This window comes from Oratosquilla oratoria, chromosome 41, assembly GCF_046742065.1.
Source record: "Oratosquilla oratoria isolate Oo_2021 chromosome 41, ASM4674206v1, whole genome shotgun sequence".
NCBI lineage: Eukaryota > Metazoa > Arthropoda > Malacostraca > Stomatopoda > Squillidae > Oratosquilla > Oratosquilla oratoria.
The window spans coordinates 38,287,592-38,305,393 of NC_134817.1; the positions used below are offsets into that span (position 1 = coordinate 38,287,592).

At 39.6% G+C, this 17,802-nt stretch overlaps 1 protein-coding gene across 5 annotated transcripts; it reads right to left on the bottom strand.

The window, feature by feature from the left end:
• Positions 1 to 1,474: 1,474 nt before the first annotated feature.
• mRpS33 (mitochondrial ribosomal protein S33) lies at positions 1,475 to 17,751 on the bottom strand. Of its 5 annotated transcripts, none has more exons than XM_076178637.1 (4): positions 17,687 to 17,751; positions 11,285 to 11,446; positions 1,773 to 1,887; positions 1,475 to 1,666 (listed from the first exon to the last, which is right to left on the bottom strand). In XM_076178637.1, exons 2-4 carry the CDS (start codon positions 11,419 to 11,421, stop codon positions 1,553 to 1,555), a joined length of 366 nt encoding a protein of 121 aa, XP_076034752.1. In that variant the 5' UTR covers positions 11,422 to 11,446; positions 17,687 to 17,751; the 3' UTR covers positions 1,475 to 1,552. The 5 variants fall into 5 exon arrangements, with proteins under 5 accessions (XP_076034752.1, XP_076034753.1, XP_076034750.1 ...); XM_076178638.1 differs by having other exon boundaries at positions 17,654 to 17,748; XM_076178635.1 differs by lacking the exon at positions 17,687 to 17,751 and adding an exon at positions 17,275 to 17,424.
• Positions 17,752 to 17,802: the final 51 nt, after the last annotated feature.

Sequence of the window (17,802 nt, forward strand, 5' to 3'; positions counted from 1 at the left end):
ATGAGGTGTCAAGATGTGAGGGAGGGAAAAGGGTGGAGGAGAGTGAAGTATGTAGGGGATTGAATGGGTGGGAGTGGTTTCTATACCTTTTTCTTTTTGGCTACCTCCCTATAAGGGGGAAAAAAGCCTTTGGTATATGTATGTACTTAAACTTGAGGTTGTTAGAGAGGTGTTTCTGTATCATCTGCACTGAGACGTCCTGAAGGAGCCTAGAGTTCTTTTCCTTTGATTGTTTTGCACTGATGTTTCAGCTCATCATCCACCTCATGTTTTTGCACCTTCAAGGTTCTCTCAGAAGATACACATGGCCACCATGAGCTTTTCTTTTGAAGCAGCTGCTTGCTAATTCTTGCACCCTATTTTTGATCCACCTCTGCACACACTGCAAAAGAAGAAAAGACTTCTGTTTTGTTGTAAATAATTAGCTTGGGATCCAGAGATGTGGAAGACTGTTTTGTGGTCTGATGAGGTCACCTTCACAGTGACTGGTAACTGAGGGGAAAGGTCAGATTGTGTCTTAAGTCGTATCTTTACCTTCCAAAATACCCTGAAAAGACTAAAACATGCAGATAGTGTGATGGTCTGGGGGCCATTTGAGTCCCACAGTACTAGGGATCTAGTGATGTTGCCAAAGAACCTCACAGTGAACAAAGAATGTTATTTTGAATTTCTTGCCAACCACTTAGATGACTGCAAAGGTGAAATATTTATGCAGGATGGTGCACCAACTCACACTGCCTAACTCATCCATGAGTGGTTGTGCATTGACTACATCAAGGACTGACCAGGTAATAATCCTGATATAAACCCCATAGAAAACCTCTGGAGCCTGATAAAGCACCAATTATGGGGCAGCAAGACATCCACTTTCAGATCTGGAACCATCTCTCCTCCAAAACCTGGTTTTATCTATACCCAAACATCCCCAGAGCTGCCTGAAGAGGAAGAGCCATCCAACAAAGTATTAGATGTAAGATAAGTACAATATTTTACTACACTGTATCATGAAGAAGAAAAAAAAAAAAAAAAAAAAAAAAACCATACTGTAGATCCCATTGTTTCACTTCAAAAATCAGTCACCATGCAGTTCCTTGGCAATGCATCTGGGCAAAAGATGAAGAAAATACAAAAGTGATAGAAATGTATTGGGGGCAGCCCAAAGACTGAGTGGCAACACCTCTAAATGGAAGCGAAGTTGACGTGATTGGATTTGAAGTGGTATCACAAGGATATGGTTCCCTCTGAATTCCACATAGGATTACCTCTTGCAGGTACTTGTCTAACCCTCTTGTCAATGTTAAATCTCATTAATGAAATTTCCATCAAGTAACTAGGTATTGGGTATCATACCGAGAAATATTTCTTCAACAACCATTGAATTCCTTTTTCTGTGAAAACCACTATAGATATATGGCTGTAATCAATACCAGCAGCTACATCACTCCTTCATGCTTGGTTTTGAAAAAAACTTCCATTCTACATGTAATAGTTATAATTTCTGTACCAAACAAATATACATTTTGTACTCCTCCTAAACAAATATACAGTAAATTTATTTCTTGCTTCTTTTTCCTTCCCCCTTTTTTGGTGCTGCTTTTCCCCGTAGTGCACGCAGCCTTTTCATTTCCTGCTTGAAGTCTTCATGTTCATCCCGAAACAAGCCATACTAATGTGCATGAAAAGACAATGAGAGGATTAGCATTTTAAAAAATTTACATATATACATACTATTACATCTGTACATATATCAAGTAGAATTATGCCCTCCTCACCTTCCGTAAATGAACCATGAGCATATATGTTTCACAATGCCTTGGGTAATAGTCAGTAATTTCTGGCCGAAGATCTAAAGGCTTCTCGCTGAACATTTTGACTACCTTCATGGACCTGGACATAAAATATAATCACTTAACAAAATCCCTAAAATGATAAAATACAGGAACTCCCCTTCTGATGAAAGTTCAAGTGAAGAGAAATATTAATCACTGTATTCTGTGTCACTCCTTTCTGCTACCCTCCTTTTTCTTTATGAGTATGACTCCATCACTTTGACAATACAGTACTACTCCTAAGGTCAGAAACACTACTGATGATGCAACAATTACAGTCGAACCTCGAAAGCCTGGACTAATTGGGGGGAAGGGTGGTCCGGTCATGACAAACGTCCGGTCATCGAAAATATCGCCCTAACACCTGTAGATTTTCATAGCGGTATATGTATAGGTAATGTATGATATGGCATAGAAACACATAAGAATAATATTCTAACACTGTAATAATAACAATACTGTAATAATAATGCTATAATACTAATAATTCTGTAATAATAACTGTAATACAGGCATGTAAATGTACCGTATATACAGTGTACTGTACTATATTTTTTATTACGTACACTGTAAATATCGTAAGGTATGCACGCGGGACAGTGGTGGCAGCCAGGGTTACCGCGTTTTCTACACTGCCGTGTAGAATGGGAGTGTTGCCATACCAGGGCATACATTTTTCTCGGGTGTGTGCAGACTTTCATAGCAAGATATACTTGTCAATCTTTGAGAAAATGGTGGTTCTAGTTTTTTTTATTCTTGAATGTATATAAGGCCCCCATATCCTAACATATTCAGTAAGATATAAAAATTATTTTATTTTATATTATTATCGCTAAAAGAAAGCTGAAACTTTAGCCTAGAATTTTTTTCTACACGGTAAAAACGTATCTTTTGGGGCATAATATTTTATAAGTAACTGGGCCGGGTTTGAGTACACGTGTATGGCCGTCGCTGCCACCTACCGGACAAATAGGGAACTTTGCTTGAAAAGTCCGCCTATTGTTCATTTTGACCGGTTATACGAGGGTCCGGGCTTTCGAGGTTTGACTGTACATACAATACACCTTTTTCTTTTCCTATTGTGCTGGTGTGGGATAAGAATACATATGCCAAGGGCTCCCCCCCTTACAAGGGAGGAAGCCAGAGTCAAAAGGCATAATCCCACTTCCACCCACTTCATTCCCACCCACTCCACTCCCATTCACCACCCCTCCCTCCCTCCGTCTTTTCTTGGCTCCTCCTGGATGATGAGTCATCCCTGCATCTCGCCCACTGCCATGAGTTGGAAGCAAAGGATAAGAATAACATCACTATGTGTGTCACAGAAGGCAACTAAATTGGAGAGAGGAAGGGGACTAGAAATCCCCATTCCATAATTTGCCCCTGTGAAGAGTCAACAGAAAAGAGGGTCTGGGAGGAAGACTCCTTCTATACCAATTCATCCGCTACTTTGGTTATCCCTTGCAGGGGACCCACAGCCCCCAGACAGGCAGCTGGTGGCTCTTGTGTCAGTGAAATGATCTTGTATTGTTGTCTAAGGGGGTGACTGAAGGACAGTAGAGTATTAACCACTTCCATACGGTGACACCTACGTAGGCGGCATGAGGAGCAAGTGGGTACGTGATGATGCCGACGTTGGCATCTTGATTATATTTATTGTAGTCGTACCTACGTAACCTCCATTCTCTCTAAAATGGCTTCATCATATTTTCTATAGTTATCAAAATTCATGGGTGAAAGAGAACGAATGATTGAGCACTGACTTTATTTTTTATAATGTGATTATTATGATGCAACATCGCATGTCGGGCAGCTAATGCTGCCAGACATGCAATGTGCCCCTGAGTGAAGAGGTTAAGAGGGGACTGAACACCTTGTATCATGAAATTTTCATAAAAAATCAAATTTTAGATATGGGCATATTTGAATAATATAAACACCCTAAAAGCAAAATATGAACGACTTTTTCCTCCCCAGTATAATGGGGGGAGTTTAAAGGGCCTGGGAGGTATGTCAATTTAAATGGCTCGCACAATAATAGGCCCTAAATATCTATAAATATGTCTTGTTTTCGCTTGTCTAATTCCATGAAATGGCTATATTTTTGTACGTCTGACATCAGCGTGACTTCCTCTTCCGTGTGGTGTGGTGTTCAAGCCTAAGTTACCAATCAAACAAAGTAGACTGATGCATAAACACCTAACTGACTGTGGCAATATTGTGTTCCTGTGCCGCTGTTTGCCTTATTTCCTGGACATTACTACACTTACTAGATGTCCAATAATCAACTGCATCATGATGAAGAGGAAAACCAAGGAAAAGATGAAAAAATTGCGCCAAAAGTGGAATGAAAGTTGTGTTAGGAGGACAAGGCATGAGAGGCCTGAGGAGGGATGCCACCACCTCGCGCGTCACCACCTCCACTGCCAACACCATCACCACCAAATACCACCACACCTGACAACACAGCTGACAAAGTGCTTTCTTCCAAATGAAGAGAAGAAGATGTGGGAAATTCAGGAGGAAGAGAAAATAGCTGGTGAAGGAGAAATATACGGGGCTGGGATCGCGCCTGTATAGGATCAAACACCTTTTTGGTAAGCTTTGTCATTGAGCAGAGGAAAAGTGCTCATTGCTGGTAAAATGAACCACTCTGCAATGATTTGACAAAGTGATGACACCCCAGCAGTGAGGTTTTAAACTGGTAAAAGTGCAAAATCTTCAATTATGAAAAGGGCCACTTGGTGAGTAACAAATATATCTTAATGTAATATATATAGTAGATATGTATATGAAAATATTTGCTGTCAATTTATTCAATATACATTATATAATAATGTGTGTGAATATAAAAGAAATCACACAATAAATAACAGAGATATACAATGCTGAAAACTTTAAATGCTCGTATCTCAAAACCACAAATATTTGCAATTAAAAATTTTCGAATAATTTTTAATCAATTGTAGCAGCCTGAAAATGCTTCTGGTAGTGTATAATAGGTATATCTTTATTCCCACACCTGTTTTTTTATATCTTGGAAAACAGAGTGACGGGCCCCACCTAAGTGATAAAAAAAAAAAAAAAAAAAAAAAAAAAAAAAAGCTGAAAAAAGGGTGACGTAAGTGACCATACTTACGACACCTATATCTCACATTGTATAGCAGGGTTTTTTTTTAAAAAGCAGGCATGAAAGTGTTTATAAGATCTTTAAGTATTACCATGAAAAAACAGAAGTCTGTAGTACAAAAAATACAATGTACATATTCGATTACGTCAAAAAAAGTTTATGACATAAAGACGTAGCAATTTCTCGGGTTCATAATACTGTACATTTCTATCTGTATTTGAAACAAAACCTAAAAATTTCAAGTTGAAAGACTATAAACTTTTTTTATATGAATTTTTTTGTTATGGTGTTCAGTCCCCCCTTAATTGTTGTGTTTTGTGTTCCCTTCACAATCCTCTCAATGTAATACAGCAAGCATTATCCTTTTTCTCTTTATCCTAATCTTCACCATCAAAAAATAAATAATGCTAATAATAATGATAATAATAATTCATACATACATATACCAAGGCTCCTTCCCCCTTACAAGGGAGGTAGCCAAAAAGGAAAAGACATAAAATTATTCCCACCCATTCCATCCCTGAATACACTCCACACCCCTCCACCCTCCCTCTTATCTTAGCCCCTCTTGGATGATTGGTCATCCCTGCACCTTGTCCACTCCCCTGGGTCAGAAGCAGTGTCGCCAGACACAGCACATTCACAGCAAGGCCGCTTCATTAAATCGGCGACCCCCCCCTCTCCATCCCCCCATGCATAATAGGAGAAGACGGGGAGAAATCCCTTCGGGCTGCGTCAAATTTTGCTCACACATACTACCTCACCCCCCATCCCCCCGCCCATTCCACCTCATGCATCACATCATCCATATACAACCATTCTCCATTCACCCCTGTCTTCTGTCCTCTCCCGTCCTTCCTCAACAGACATTCCCCTCTTCCCCAAAGCCCCCCTCACCCCATCCATCCACCTCATTCTAGGACGTCCCCTCATGTTCAATCCCTCCACATCTGTCTTCCATACCTCTTTTACTAGTCTTTCTTCACTCATTCTTTCCATGTGTCCAAACCATCCTAATACTCTTTCATCAACCCTATCTCCCAACTCCCTTTCCACCCCCGTTCTTCTCCTCACCTCCTCATTTCTCACTCTATCTAGCCTAGTAACCCCCAATCATACTTCTCAGACACCTCATCTCAAACACATTCAAACTCCTTCTCTCTTCCTCTCTTATGTTCCAAGTTTCTGCCCCATACAGTGCTATTGGCACAATCACTCCTTCATACAGTCTCCTCTTAGCATCCATTCCCAAATGTCTATTCCTCATTACACTCTTCAATCCACCAAGGCATTTACTCGCTTCTCTCAATCTACATTCTACCTCCACCTTCACTCCACCTTTTCCTGCTACATTTGCACCCAAGTATCTAAAACTATCCACTTCCTCCAGTCGCTCTCCCTTAATGCTCACTTCCAGTCTACTGCCACTTTCACCCCTTGTACATCTCATCACCTTCTACCCACATTTATCTTTAGCTTTCTTCTATCACATACTCTCCCAAACTCTGTCACCAACTTCCTCAATCCCTCCTCCGATCCTGCCACAAGCGCAGTGTCGTCCGCAAACAACAGCTGGCTCACCTCCCACTTTTCTCCATTTTCTTCAACCAACCATCTCCAATCCCTGACCCACTACCCTTGCATTTACCTCTCACACTACCCCATCCATGTATAAGTTGAACAGCCAGGGCGACATAACACATCCTTGACGAAGTCCCACCTTTACTTCAAACCACTCACTCTCTCCATTTCCAATCCTGTCACAAGCTCTACTACTCTCATAAAAACTCTTGACAGCTCCTAGAAGCTTTCCTCCTATCCCATATATCTGCATAACCTCCCTCAGTGCCTTTCTGTCTACCCTAGCATAAGCCTTTTCCAGATCCATAAAAGCCAAAAAACATCCCTCCCCTTTCCTATAGCTTTGTCACATATTTGTCTTACCACAGAGATCTGATCTTACCAAATCTACAGCAACACTTCTCACCAACTGGACAAAAGAACACAAATACATACCTCATCTCTACATCAACAACACTCTAATACCACACACAAACACACCGAAAATTCTTGGTGTAACATACGATACATCCATGTCTTTCAAACAACACATCACAAACATAAAAAACAAATGCACACCCAGACTTAACGCACTTAAGTCAATCACTGGAACAACATTTGGACAAAACAAAGAAACTAATATAACAATATACAAACAATGCATACGCTCAGTGTTAAATTATGCGAGTCCTGCATGGGCTCCAAATCTCAGTGAGACACACCACAACACCCTTCAAATCATACAAAACAAAGCCCTAAAAACAATTACAGGCTGCACAAATACAACACCTACAGACCATTTACACCATGAAACAAAAGTCCTCAAAGTCAAGGACCACCTCGACATGAGAGGCACACAAACACTTGCCGCAGCCACCACAAACACATTACACCCACTACACTACATAGCAGAACACCCGCACACACCAAGAAACATTAAAACAACACCCAAAGACCTTTATCACGCACAGATACTCTCTTCTCTTCCTCCACAACCACCAAATACCAGCCTCCGGAAACATATTCATAATCATATCACTCACCGCCCCATTAACACAGACAACACACTGCTGCATGCCAGACCCCCTGATATCCACCCTTCTGAATCCTCTCTCCCACGAAAGGACAGAGTCCACTTGGCCAGACTGCAGTGCGGTCACCACCCAGCACTTCTAAGCTACCAGAAGAGGCTGGATGACCGCGTTGTGAACAGCTGCCCAGGATGTAACACTTCACCCCATACCATACAACACATAATGGAAGACTGCATTATACACAATCATGCACACAAACAACACAACATACGCTCTATAAAGGATTTGTGGGAAAACCCAGTTTCGGCTATGGCATTCCTTGGGGAGACGGGACTGCTCGGACAGACAGTCTAGGGAACGACAACAACAACAACAACAACACAACCTCTACCCGTTCTAAATCCACACTGCTCCTCACCAATTACTCCTTCTGTTCCTCTCCTAATCCTCTCAATCAAGATCCTCCCATAAGCCTTCCCAACTACACTTAACAAGCTAATCCCTCTGAAACTACTACACTCACACTTGTCCCCTTTTCCCTTGTAAAGTGGAACTATACAGGCACTCCTCCAGTCCTCCGGCACTCTACCCTCTCTCCAGCAAACATTAAATAACCTCACCAGCCAGTCCACCATCACTGTACCTCCTTTTTTTAGACATTCTGCATGGCATCCATCAAGACCAGGTGCCTTACTTTCATCATCTTAACAACTGCCTTCATTTCATCCTTCCTTATTTCTCCTCCATTTTCCTCACTCATCACTCTCATTTTCTTAGCATTTCCCACTGCAACTATCTTTCCCTCCCTATCCTCCTTCACATTTAGCAACTCCCTAAAATATTCTGCCCATCTTCCCCTTACTGCCTTCTCTTCCATTATCATCTCTCCATCTGCACCTTTTACCTTTTCTTCTCTACTTGATTTGCCTCCTCTTCCTCTCTTAATTTCTAAAACATCTTTTTATTACTTTCAAAATTTTCTGTCATACTCTTACCCCACTTCACATCTGCTCTCCTCTTTGCCTCCTTTACCTTTTGCTTTACTCCTCTTTTCTTTTCTTTGTACCTCTCATATGACTCCCTCGTCCTATTTTGTAACCAATCTGTGTAAGCTCGCTTCTTCTCTTCTACAACCTTCTTTGTTTCCTCATCCCACCATTCACTACCCTTCCTTCTATTTCCTCCTGTCCTTCTTGTTCCACACACCATCCTTGCACACTTTGTGACTCCCTCCTTGAACCATTTTAATATCTCAAAAGGCCAATGGTCACCAGATTACATAACCACCTTGGCAGTTAATAAATTATTTCCTTATATTGTAAAAGCGGACGATTTACCACATAACCTGTGTAACAATATAGATGCCATATGAGATGTCTTGTCCATGTTCCCTAACTTTACCTCTCTCATCTGTAAATAAGATATGTGTGTTCTCTTGTCTATGTATTCTGCTTGAAGAGGATCACAGCAAGTGATCGAAATATACGGAAATTCGTTATTTCCTTCTTTTCTTAAATCCAAATAATAGTGGGTTTTTAGTGCAATTACTAATGTGTAACAACATTACTGGACAGTGATTTACACCCACGATGGATACTTCTTCGTCTTTCTACAAGATGGACTCGAGCAAGCTCATCGACATTTTGAATCTTCCATCATCGCCAGCAAGAAGAGGAAGAACCAACGTCAATTTTTATCAAAATGTCTAGAAGAACAAGTGTGCCCGAAGTCGTTCGGATTCCATAAGCATAGCCACCTGGGTCATAGTTTTCCCGCCTACATCAGGGAATTCCTAAACGAATGCATCAAGCTAGCAAATAGGGGTGATAAAAGAACATCTAAAGAAATACCACAACATTGGAATCACAAGGGATTTAATATCTAAACATATCAAAATCATAGGCCACCATAACAACTCCAGAAAGCTCCAACTTCTAGAGGCCATGTACATTAGAGATAAAGCCCCCTCCATCAATTTGCAATGCGATCTAACATCTAATATACCTTTGTACAGCCATAAGATGCACTCCTTCCCCTCTTCCTCCCCCTCCCCCTCAGCACAACCCAACCCCACCCCCCCTTCACCCTCTCCTCTCCCTCCTCCTCCACACAACCCCTCTCCTCATCAGGTCACGGGATCGTTTAAAAGGCCAGAGGCCACGGGTAATCTGCTAATCACCTCACACCTTCCTAAGCGAAGGTCACTCAGGGTCAAGATGTAGCCACCAGCCATTTAAACATTTCACCTATAAGGCATGTAGTAGTTATTATTTATGTTATATTTAAGATGTAATTTTAATATGTCAAACTTAACTGTAACTCTAAGGTTTGATTTCTAAATATAATCTTGTATATGTCTAACCATTATTTTTGTTATATTTAAAATGTAATTTTAATATGTTAAACTTAACTGTAATTCTAAGGTTTGATTTCTAAATATAATCTTGTATATGTCCAACCATTAATGTAATTCAAACTTGCAGTATCATAAATATTTATTGTATCTTTAAAACAGAAATACCAGAAGATGTCTTTTCAGAGACGAAATGTCGTGTAATAAAATGGAGAATTATAAGGAATTGGTTTATGCCCACCCTATCCAAGGGAAGAATATAATTAGAAAAATAGAAAACACAAGAAAGAAAATTAACAACTTCCAGAATGCTGTCGTATTCAATCAAACATATATATATATATATACAGACGCTCCTCTACTTACGTTCATTCGTTTTACGTTTTTCGATTTTACGTTTGAACTGACTGTAAAAAAAAAAAAAAAAAAAAAAAATTGAGTGTTTTTTTAGTTTAGCGCGCTCTCCGTAGTTCAAATGATACTTGCACATGACGCTGCGTCCATTGTTTACATTGCACAAACGACAAACTGTATATGCCTTGCCTCCTCCTCCTCCACCATGTCAATTTATGTTCCTTGAATTTAATTTATTTGAAATTAATGTTATTATTTTACAATGTTATGTGTATAATTAATGATTTAGGGGTGTTTTACAAGATACAGTAATAGAATTTACGGATGTATAGTACAGTAACAACTTACGTTCGGCCATTCGGAACGTGACTAAAACATAAGTTGAGGAGCATCTGTATATATAGTATATATATATATACATATATATATACATATATATATATACATATATATATACATATATATATATATATACATATATATATATATACATATATATATACATATATATATATATATACATATACATATATATATATATATATATATACATATATACATATATATACACACACACACACAAATATATATATATATATATATAAATAATAAAAAAAATTACTGAATAAAAGAAAATTAATAAATAAATACATAAATGAGGACAGCACTAATCTAGTTCTAAGTTTTCCTCACTAGTAAGTCTCACCTTTTAAAAATGAGAATGAGTTTGAAGGCACAGGCATTAAATGTTGCACTTACAAACATCTACACTTCAAACTAATGCTGGGACCCTATTATTCCTAAGTTCCTGTTCATGAGCGCAATAACACTGAAAACTGATCACTGCGTAGATCAATGTCTACTTCAGGAATATTTTTAAAATTGTTTGTTATGCAATCTTTTTAGGAAAAAAATATGAGAGTGAATGAGGTGAAAATATTCTCTTATATTGAGCCATCTCATTTTGTGTGTAACATCACACTGGATAGGAGGGGGGGGGCAACACAATCAAATTCATACTTACTTAGCATTTGTTGGCCTCACAACTTCTCCAAATATTCTATTACTTAATCTATTCATTCTCTTGGCATAATTGGTACCAGAAGTCACCAGCTGGGAGTACTTGTAAAGCCCAGATACTACAGGTAATTTAGTTGTCATGCTGAACAATTGTCGTATCTACTCCCTGTTTAAAGAAAGGAAAACATCAACACAGCATCTGAAAGATCTATGAATATCTTAAAAAAGGATTACAAAGGAGGAACATGCTGACAGGAGACCTTTTGGTCCATAACTAGGTCAGAGGCAAAAAAATATAATAATGGTTAAATAAATAAAAATCATAATACATACATACATACATATACCAAGGCTTTTTCCCCCTTCTAAGGGAGGTAGCCAAAAAGGGAAAGGCATAAAAACACTCCCACCCATTTCATCCCTAAATACACTCCACACCCCTCCCACCCTTCCTCTCATCTGAGCACCTCCTGGATGACGGGTCATCCCTGCACCCTGCCCACCGCCTTGGGTCAGAAGCAGTTTCGCAAGACACAGTACATCCACAGCAAGGCCGCTTCATTTAATCGGCGACCCCCCCTCTCCGTCCCCCCTTGCATATAAGGCGAGGACGGGGAGAAATCCCTTCGGGCTGCGTCAAAATTTACTCACACATACTACCCCACCCCCCACCCATTCCTCCTCATGCAGTCACAACATCATCCATATACAACCATTCTCCACTCACCTCTGTCTTCCGTCCTCTCCCTTCCTTCCTCAACAGACATTCCCCTCTTCCCCAAAGCCCCCTTCACCCCATCCATCCACCTCATCCTAGGACGTCCCCTCATGTTCACTCCCTCCACATCTGCCTTCCATACCTCTTTTACTAGTCTTTCTTCACTCATTCTTTCCATGTGTCCAAACCATCCTAATATTCTTTCATCAACCCTATCTCCCAAATCCTTTTTCACCCCTGTTCTCCTCTTCACCTCCTCATTTCTCACTCTATCCAGCCTAGTAACCCCCACCATACTTCTCAGACACCTCATCTCAAACACATTCAAACTCCTTCTCTCTTCTTCTCTTATGTTCCACGTTTCTGCCCCATACAGTGCTGTTGGCACAATCACTCCTTCATACAGTCTCCTCTTCGCATCCATTCCCAAATGTCTATTCCTCATTACACTCTTTAATCCACCAAGGCATTTACTCGCTTCTCTCAATCTACATTCTACCTCCACCTTCACTCCACCTTTTCCTGCTACACTTGCACCCAAGTATCTAAAACTATCCACTTCCTCCAGTCGCTCTCCCTTAATGTTCACTTCCAGTCTACTGCCACTTTCACCCCTTGTACATCTCATCACCTTACTTTTACCCACATTTATCTTTAGCTTTCTTCTATCACATACTCTCCCAAACTCTGTCACCAGCTTCCTCAATCCCTCCTCTGACCCTGCATAAGTATAGCTAAATAATAATTAAACAGGTAAATAACAAATAACAAATAAAAATCAAGCAAATTATAAACAAATAAATAATATAAAATAAATGGCAAGCATTACAGCATCTAGCTTAGGTGTTTATCTAAATGAATTTTAAAGCTTTGAACTGAACTACATTGCACTGCCTATGCAAGAAGTTTATTCCACTCATTAACTACATGGTTGGTGAAGTTGTTTCCACCCACTTCCAAATTAAATTTATTTCCTGACAGATTTTCTTCTATTACAAGGGGTGGCCAAGTTATACTTTTTATGCATATAAAAAACTTTCAAGCAATTTTACCACAATATATCTATGGACTTATGTGCCAGAGTAGCTTAAAAGACTATTGGGTATAAATATGCATGGATTGTTGAAATGTTCCTCACAATTAAATTAATTAAGCATAGATTATGAAGTAACAATTCAAGAGTTCATAATCATTTCTCAACTTTCTTTTAGCTTTCTTTCGTCCAACTACCATTTTGGTGAATTTAAGCTTGTGGTCTCTTCACATTACATCATTATCTAGAGAGTGAAGTTGGATAGTGTAATACAGTGCTCTATATCTTCTGTATGGTGGTTGCAATGAGGATAATTAGTCTCGCTTGTTGGGATGAACCTTAAATGGAACTTTTTATTGCAAGGAGATGCGAGCTGATGGACTGGTCCTTCTTGAATCCATATTAGTAAGAAGGGATGAATAGATTACATATTTGTTTCTGTTGTTAGTCTTTCCATCTGCTTGGACACTTTATAGTAACTACATAGCATACCTAATTTCTGCCTAAAAAGTTTGTATTTTCTCTGAAGTAACTAGCTTTGATTACTGTCTCCAAACAATTCATAAAAACCACACTTGACTACGCTTCTAAAGCATGGTTCCATAACATTTGCAATACAATGCAAAATAAAACATTGAGATGATAGGTACACATTATATTATATGAGCACTCCCAGCTTAATGTAACACCAATGACTATTAACTGGGTGTCATTATCAATGATAAACTAAGTTGTGCTGACCATCTAACTGAAAAAGTAAATAAGGCCAATAAATTAGTGGGACTGATCTGGAGAACTTTTTATTGCACTGGATGCTACAATTTTTAAAGTTTTGTTTATTGCAATGATGAGACCACATCTAGAATATGCCAATCAGGTATGGAGTCCTCATTTAGTGAGATACAGAAATGGTGGAAAATGTGTTGTCAAGGGCTACTAGGATGGTGCCTGAACTTGCAGGACTAATCATAAGGAGAGATGCTGAAGCTGCTGACACTAGCATATAGAAGAGTATGGGGAGATTTAATCGAGGTTTACAAGATACCCACTGGAAAATATAACAGTGAATGTTATAGAGGAGTATTGATATGTAGAGCAGAAAGTTCCATCAGGGGAAACTCACTGAAACTTTTAAAGACAAGATCTTGCTTGGATGTAAGGACATAGGCTTTCCTGTGTAGGGTGGTAAATAACTAGAGTGGGTGGTCATGGCAATCTCGGAGTTACCAACACTGGAGCAAAGAAGAGAGAGAGGTGACCTACTGACCACCTACAGAATCATGAAAGGCACAGAGATACTCGATAGAGAGGACTTTGAGAATAAACACCGTGTGAGATTGAAACCTTTATTGGTACATCTCACATGGTGTTTATTCTCAGTCTTGTCGGCTTTTGCCATTGTGTTTCAGAGAGGACTTACTAAACTGGGACAAGAGAAACTCAAGAGGACATGGAAAGAAAATAAAAAAACATAGCTACAGAAGAGAACTGAAGAAAAACAGTTTTCCACATAGAGTATAGGAGACTTGGAACAAACTGGATAATGAAATAGTATGCGCAAAAACCATTCATGAGTTTAAAAGCAAACTAGACAATGCGAGCTACAAAGGCGGGACACCACAAGCATAGCTCCCCTTCCCGCAAAATACAACTTGGTAAATACATCAATTTGAAGCTAAGGTAGATAAATTCTGGACCAATTAAGAATTTGAATATAATTATAAAGCACAATTAATCCATCACATTGCTGAGTGTCAGATTGTTACTCCAACTCTCATGGGTGGGGAGTTGGGGGTGTGTGTGCATGTAAGGTCACAGCATTACTCATAGATTGGTCATATAAGCTCTCTTCTAGGAGGGAAATAGCTGTAGATTATGAGTTCAACACGTGATCCAAGACCATGGTGAATCACATACTGCCACACGTTAAGAATCTAGATCTGGAGTCACAGGTATGAGCCTCTTCTATGAAGTCTTCAGTAAGTATCCGTAATTATATTTTCTATCTCAAACCACTGACTGAGACAAGGAAAATTCAGCCTAGTGGACTGGGAGGAAGCCCTTTTTGGTACAACCATGGACTTACATGAGTCCTTCGAACATGTATTCTACCAAATTTGCCAGGCTACCTCATCTCCAACATCAACTCTCTTCCTTAGATCATCTTAGAAACCAGTCTGGTTTGATGAATTCTGCCTCTCATTGGCGGAGTTGAGGTGTTCCTCTCACCTCTGCTCACTCTAGGGCCAGTCTGCCTTTCTCTTCTGGTAACCAGAAGAGAAAGGCAGACTGGCCCTAGAGTGAGCAGAAGAACACCTCAACTCTGCCAATGAGAGGCAGAATTCATCAAAGGTACCTAAGTGGCCATCCATTGATGATTGGTCACTGCCAGTTACCTATGAGGCATGGATCTCCTGTATGAGAGACCTGGGGAGACAAATTGATGAGATTGATAACCAGCACTTATGTCCTTGTGGAGAATGTTGCATCATAGAAGATGTATAGGAATTATCTAAACTGGGTAGAAGAACAGAGACAGTATAAATAGGGTCTCACTAATTGCCGAACAAACCGAACAAAACCGAGAAAAGCCGAACAAAACAACAAAACCCAAACAAGGACGGGTTTTGCTCAAATGCACACTTCTATATATATACGGTTGCATTATTTGAACTATTTTCTTTAAAATGTGTGATTTCCATGTAATATGATCAAAGAGAAGTTACGTTTTTATCCTCTGCAATTTTACCGACCCCAGCTACGATTCGTCCAGCCCGCCGTCTATGATCACTGGTGTTAAGGATCAAACTACACTCTTTTAAGTTTCTTACTGTTGTGTTATTAGTATAATAGACTGCATATAGTTGAATTATTTGAACTCTTTTCTTTAAAATGTGTGATTTTCATGTAATTTAACACATACATACATACATATACCAAGGCTTTTTCCCCCTTACAAGGGAGGTAGCCAAAAAGGGAAAGGCATAAAAACACTCCCACCCATTTCATCCCTAAATACACTCCACACCCCTCCCACCCTCCCACTCATCTGAGCACCTCCTGGATGACGGGTCATCCCTGCACCTTGCCCACCGCCCTGGGTCAGAAGCAGTGTCGCAAGACACAGCACATCCACAGCAAGGCCGCTTCATTTAATCGGCGACCCCCCCTCTCCGTCCCCCCTTGCATATAAGGAGGGGACGGGGAGAAATCCCTTCGGGCTGCGTCAGAATTTGCTCACACATACTACCTCACCGCCCACCCCCGCCCATTCCTCCTCATGCAATCACAACATCATCCATATACAACCATTCTCCACTCACCTCTGTCTTCCGTCCTCTCCCTTTCTTCCTCAACAGACATTCCCCTCTTCCCCAAAGCCCCCTTCACCCCATCCATCCACCTCATCCTAGGACGTCTCCTCATGTTCCCTCCCTCCACATCTGCCTTCCATACCTCTTTTACTAGTCTTTCTTCACTCATTCTTTCCATGTGTCCAAACCATCCTAATATTCTTTCATCAACCCTATCTCCCAGCTCCTTTTTCATCCCTGTTCTCCTCCTCACCTCCTTATTTCTCACTCTATCCAGCAGTAAGAAACAGTAAGAAACTTAAAAGAGTGTAGTTTGATCCATACCACCAGTGATCATAGACGGCGGGCTGGACGAATCGTAGCTGGGGTCGGTAAAATTGCAGAGGATAAAAACGTAACTTCTCTTTGATCATATTACATGGAAATCACACATTTTAAAGAAAATAGTTCAAATAATGCAACCATATATATATAGAAGTGTGCATTTGAGCAAAACCCGTCCTTGTTTGGGTTTTGTTGTTTTGTTCGGCTTTTCTCGGTTTTGTTCGGTTTGTTCGGCAATTAGTGAGACCGGTAGAAATCAATACTGACCAGCATTCTTTTCTGAACAGGAATTTGTCTTCAATCAAAACTGAATAATGCAGGACACAGGACTTTGTTATTTGTATGTACAACAAAGGCCAATATATTAGTTAGTGGGAGAACAGCTAAAGGAGGTACCTCTGAGACTGAGAAGGACGTGGGTGTAATAAGATCATTGAAAGCGGCATAATATTGAGGATTTTTTTTCTGGCAAATGAAGTAAATTATTGGGTTCCTTGCGAGTACTGACTATATATACAAGGTTCCATTATGATTATGTAAGTAAAGAACTTATTACCTTTACAATACTATTATAAGAGCTTGAACACTCTAAACTGGTCACTCACTAGTTCACAACATACTATCTTGTTCGTATCGGTATTATCACACAAATGTAAATCTGTCCCTTTAAATTGTCAATGTATGAATTACCGCAACCTTAATAATGTAAATTTAAGTACATTTGTTTACAATTGGTAAAAAACACTACTTATATTTCGTACTATTGACAAATAATTACACACGAACACAAATTTTCCCATACATATTAGACTTTGAGATACAGCCAAAATAGCGTAGAAATATCCAGTTTCGACTAATTTTACTTTTTCATTTCACATATCACTTTTATTGATATAAGAATTAAACATTTGTATGTCGAGTTGTTACCCTATAGCTTAGTATCTAATAGTGAGTAATCATGCATATTGTCAATGATGATCATACCTCGTGCAAATATGCATATTTAAAGCTATTTACCAAGGTATAATTTTAGTTATTTCTAATTCATTAAATGAGCCTCAAAGGTACATGCCTAGCAACACTACTGAGGTAACTTATAGATTTTTCAGAACCATTTGAATAATCAGTCATTT

Bases quoted from the DNA above. Each gene is read 5' to 3' on its own strand.
- mRpS33 (XM_076178637.1), bottom strand. From the start codon at position 11,421: ATGACAACTAAATTACCTGTAGTATCTGGGCTTTACAAGTACTCCCAG. The intron at 1,888-11,284 runs GTAAGTATGAAT...TTTTATGTCCAG, and splicing joins GTGAGGCCAACAAATGCTAA to GTCCATGAAGGTAGTCAAAA. The intron at 1,667-1,772 runs GTGAGGAGGGCA...CATGCACATTAG, and splicing joins TCATGGTTCATTTACGGAAG to TATGGCTTGTTTCGGGATGA.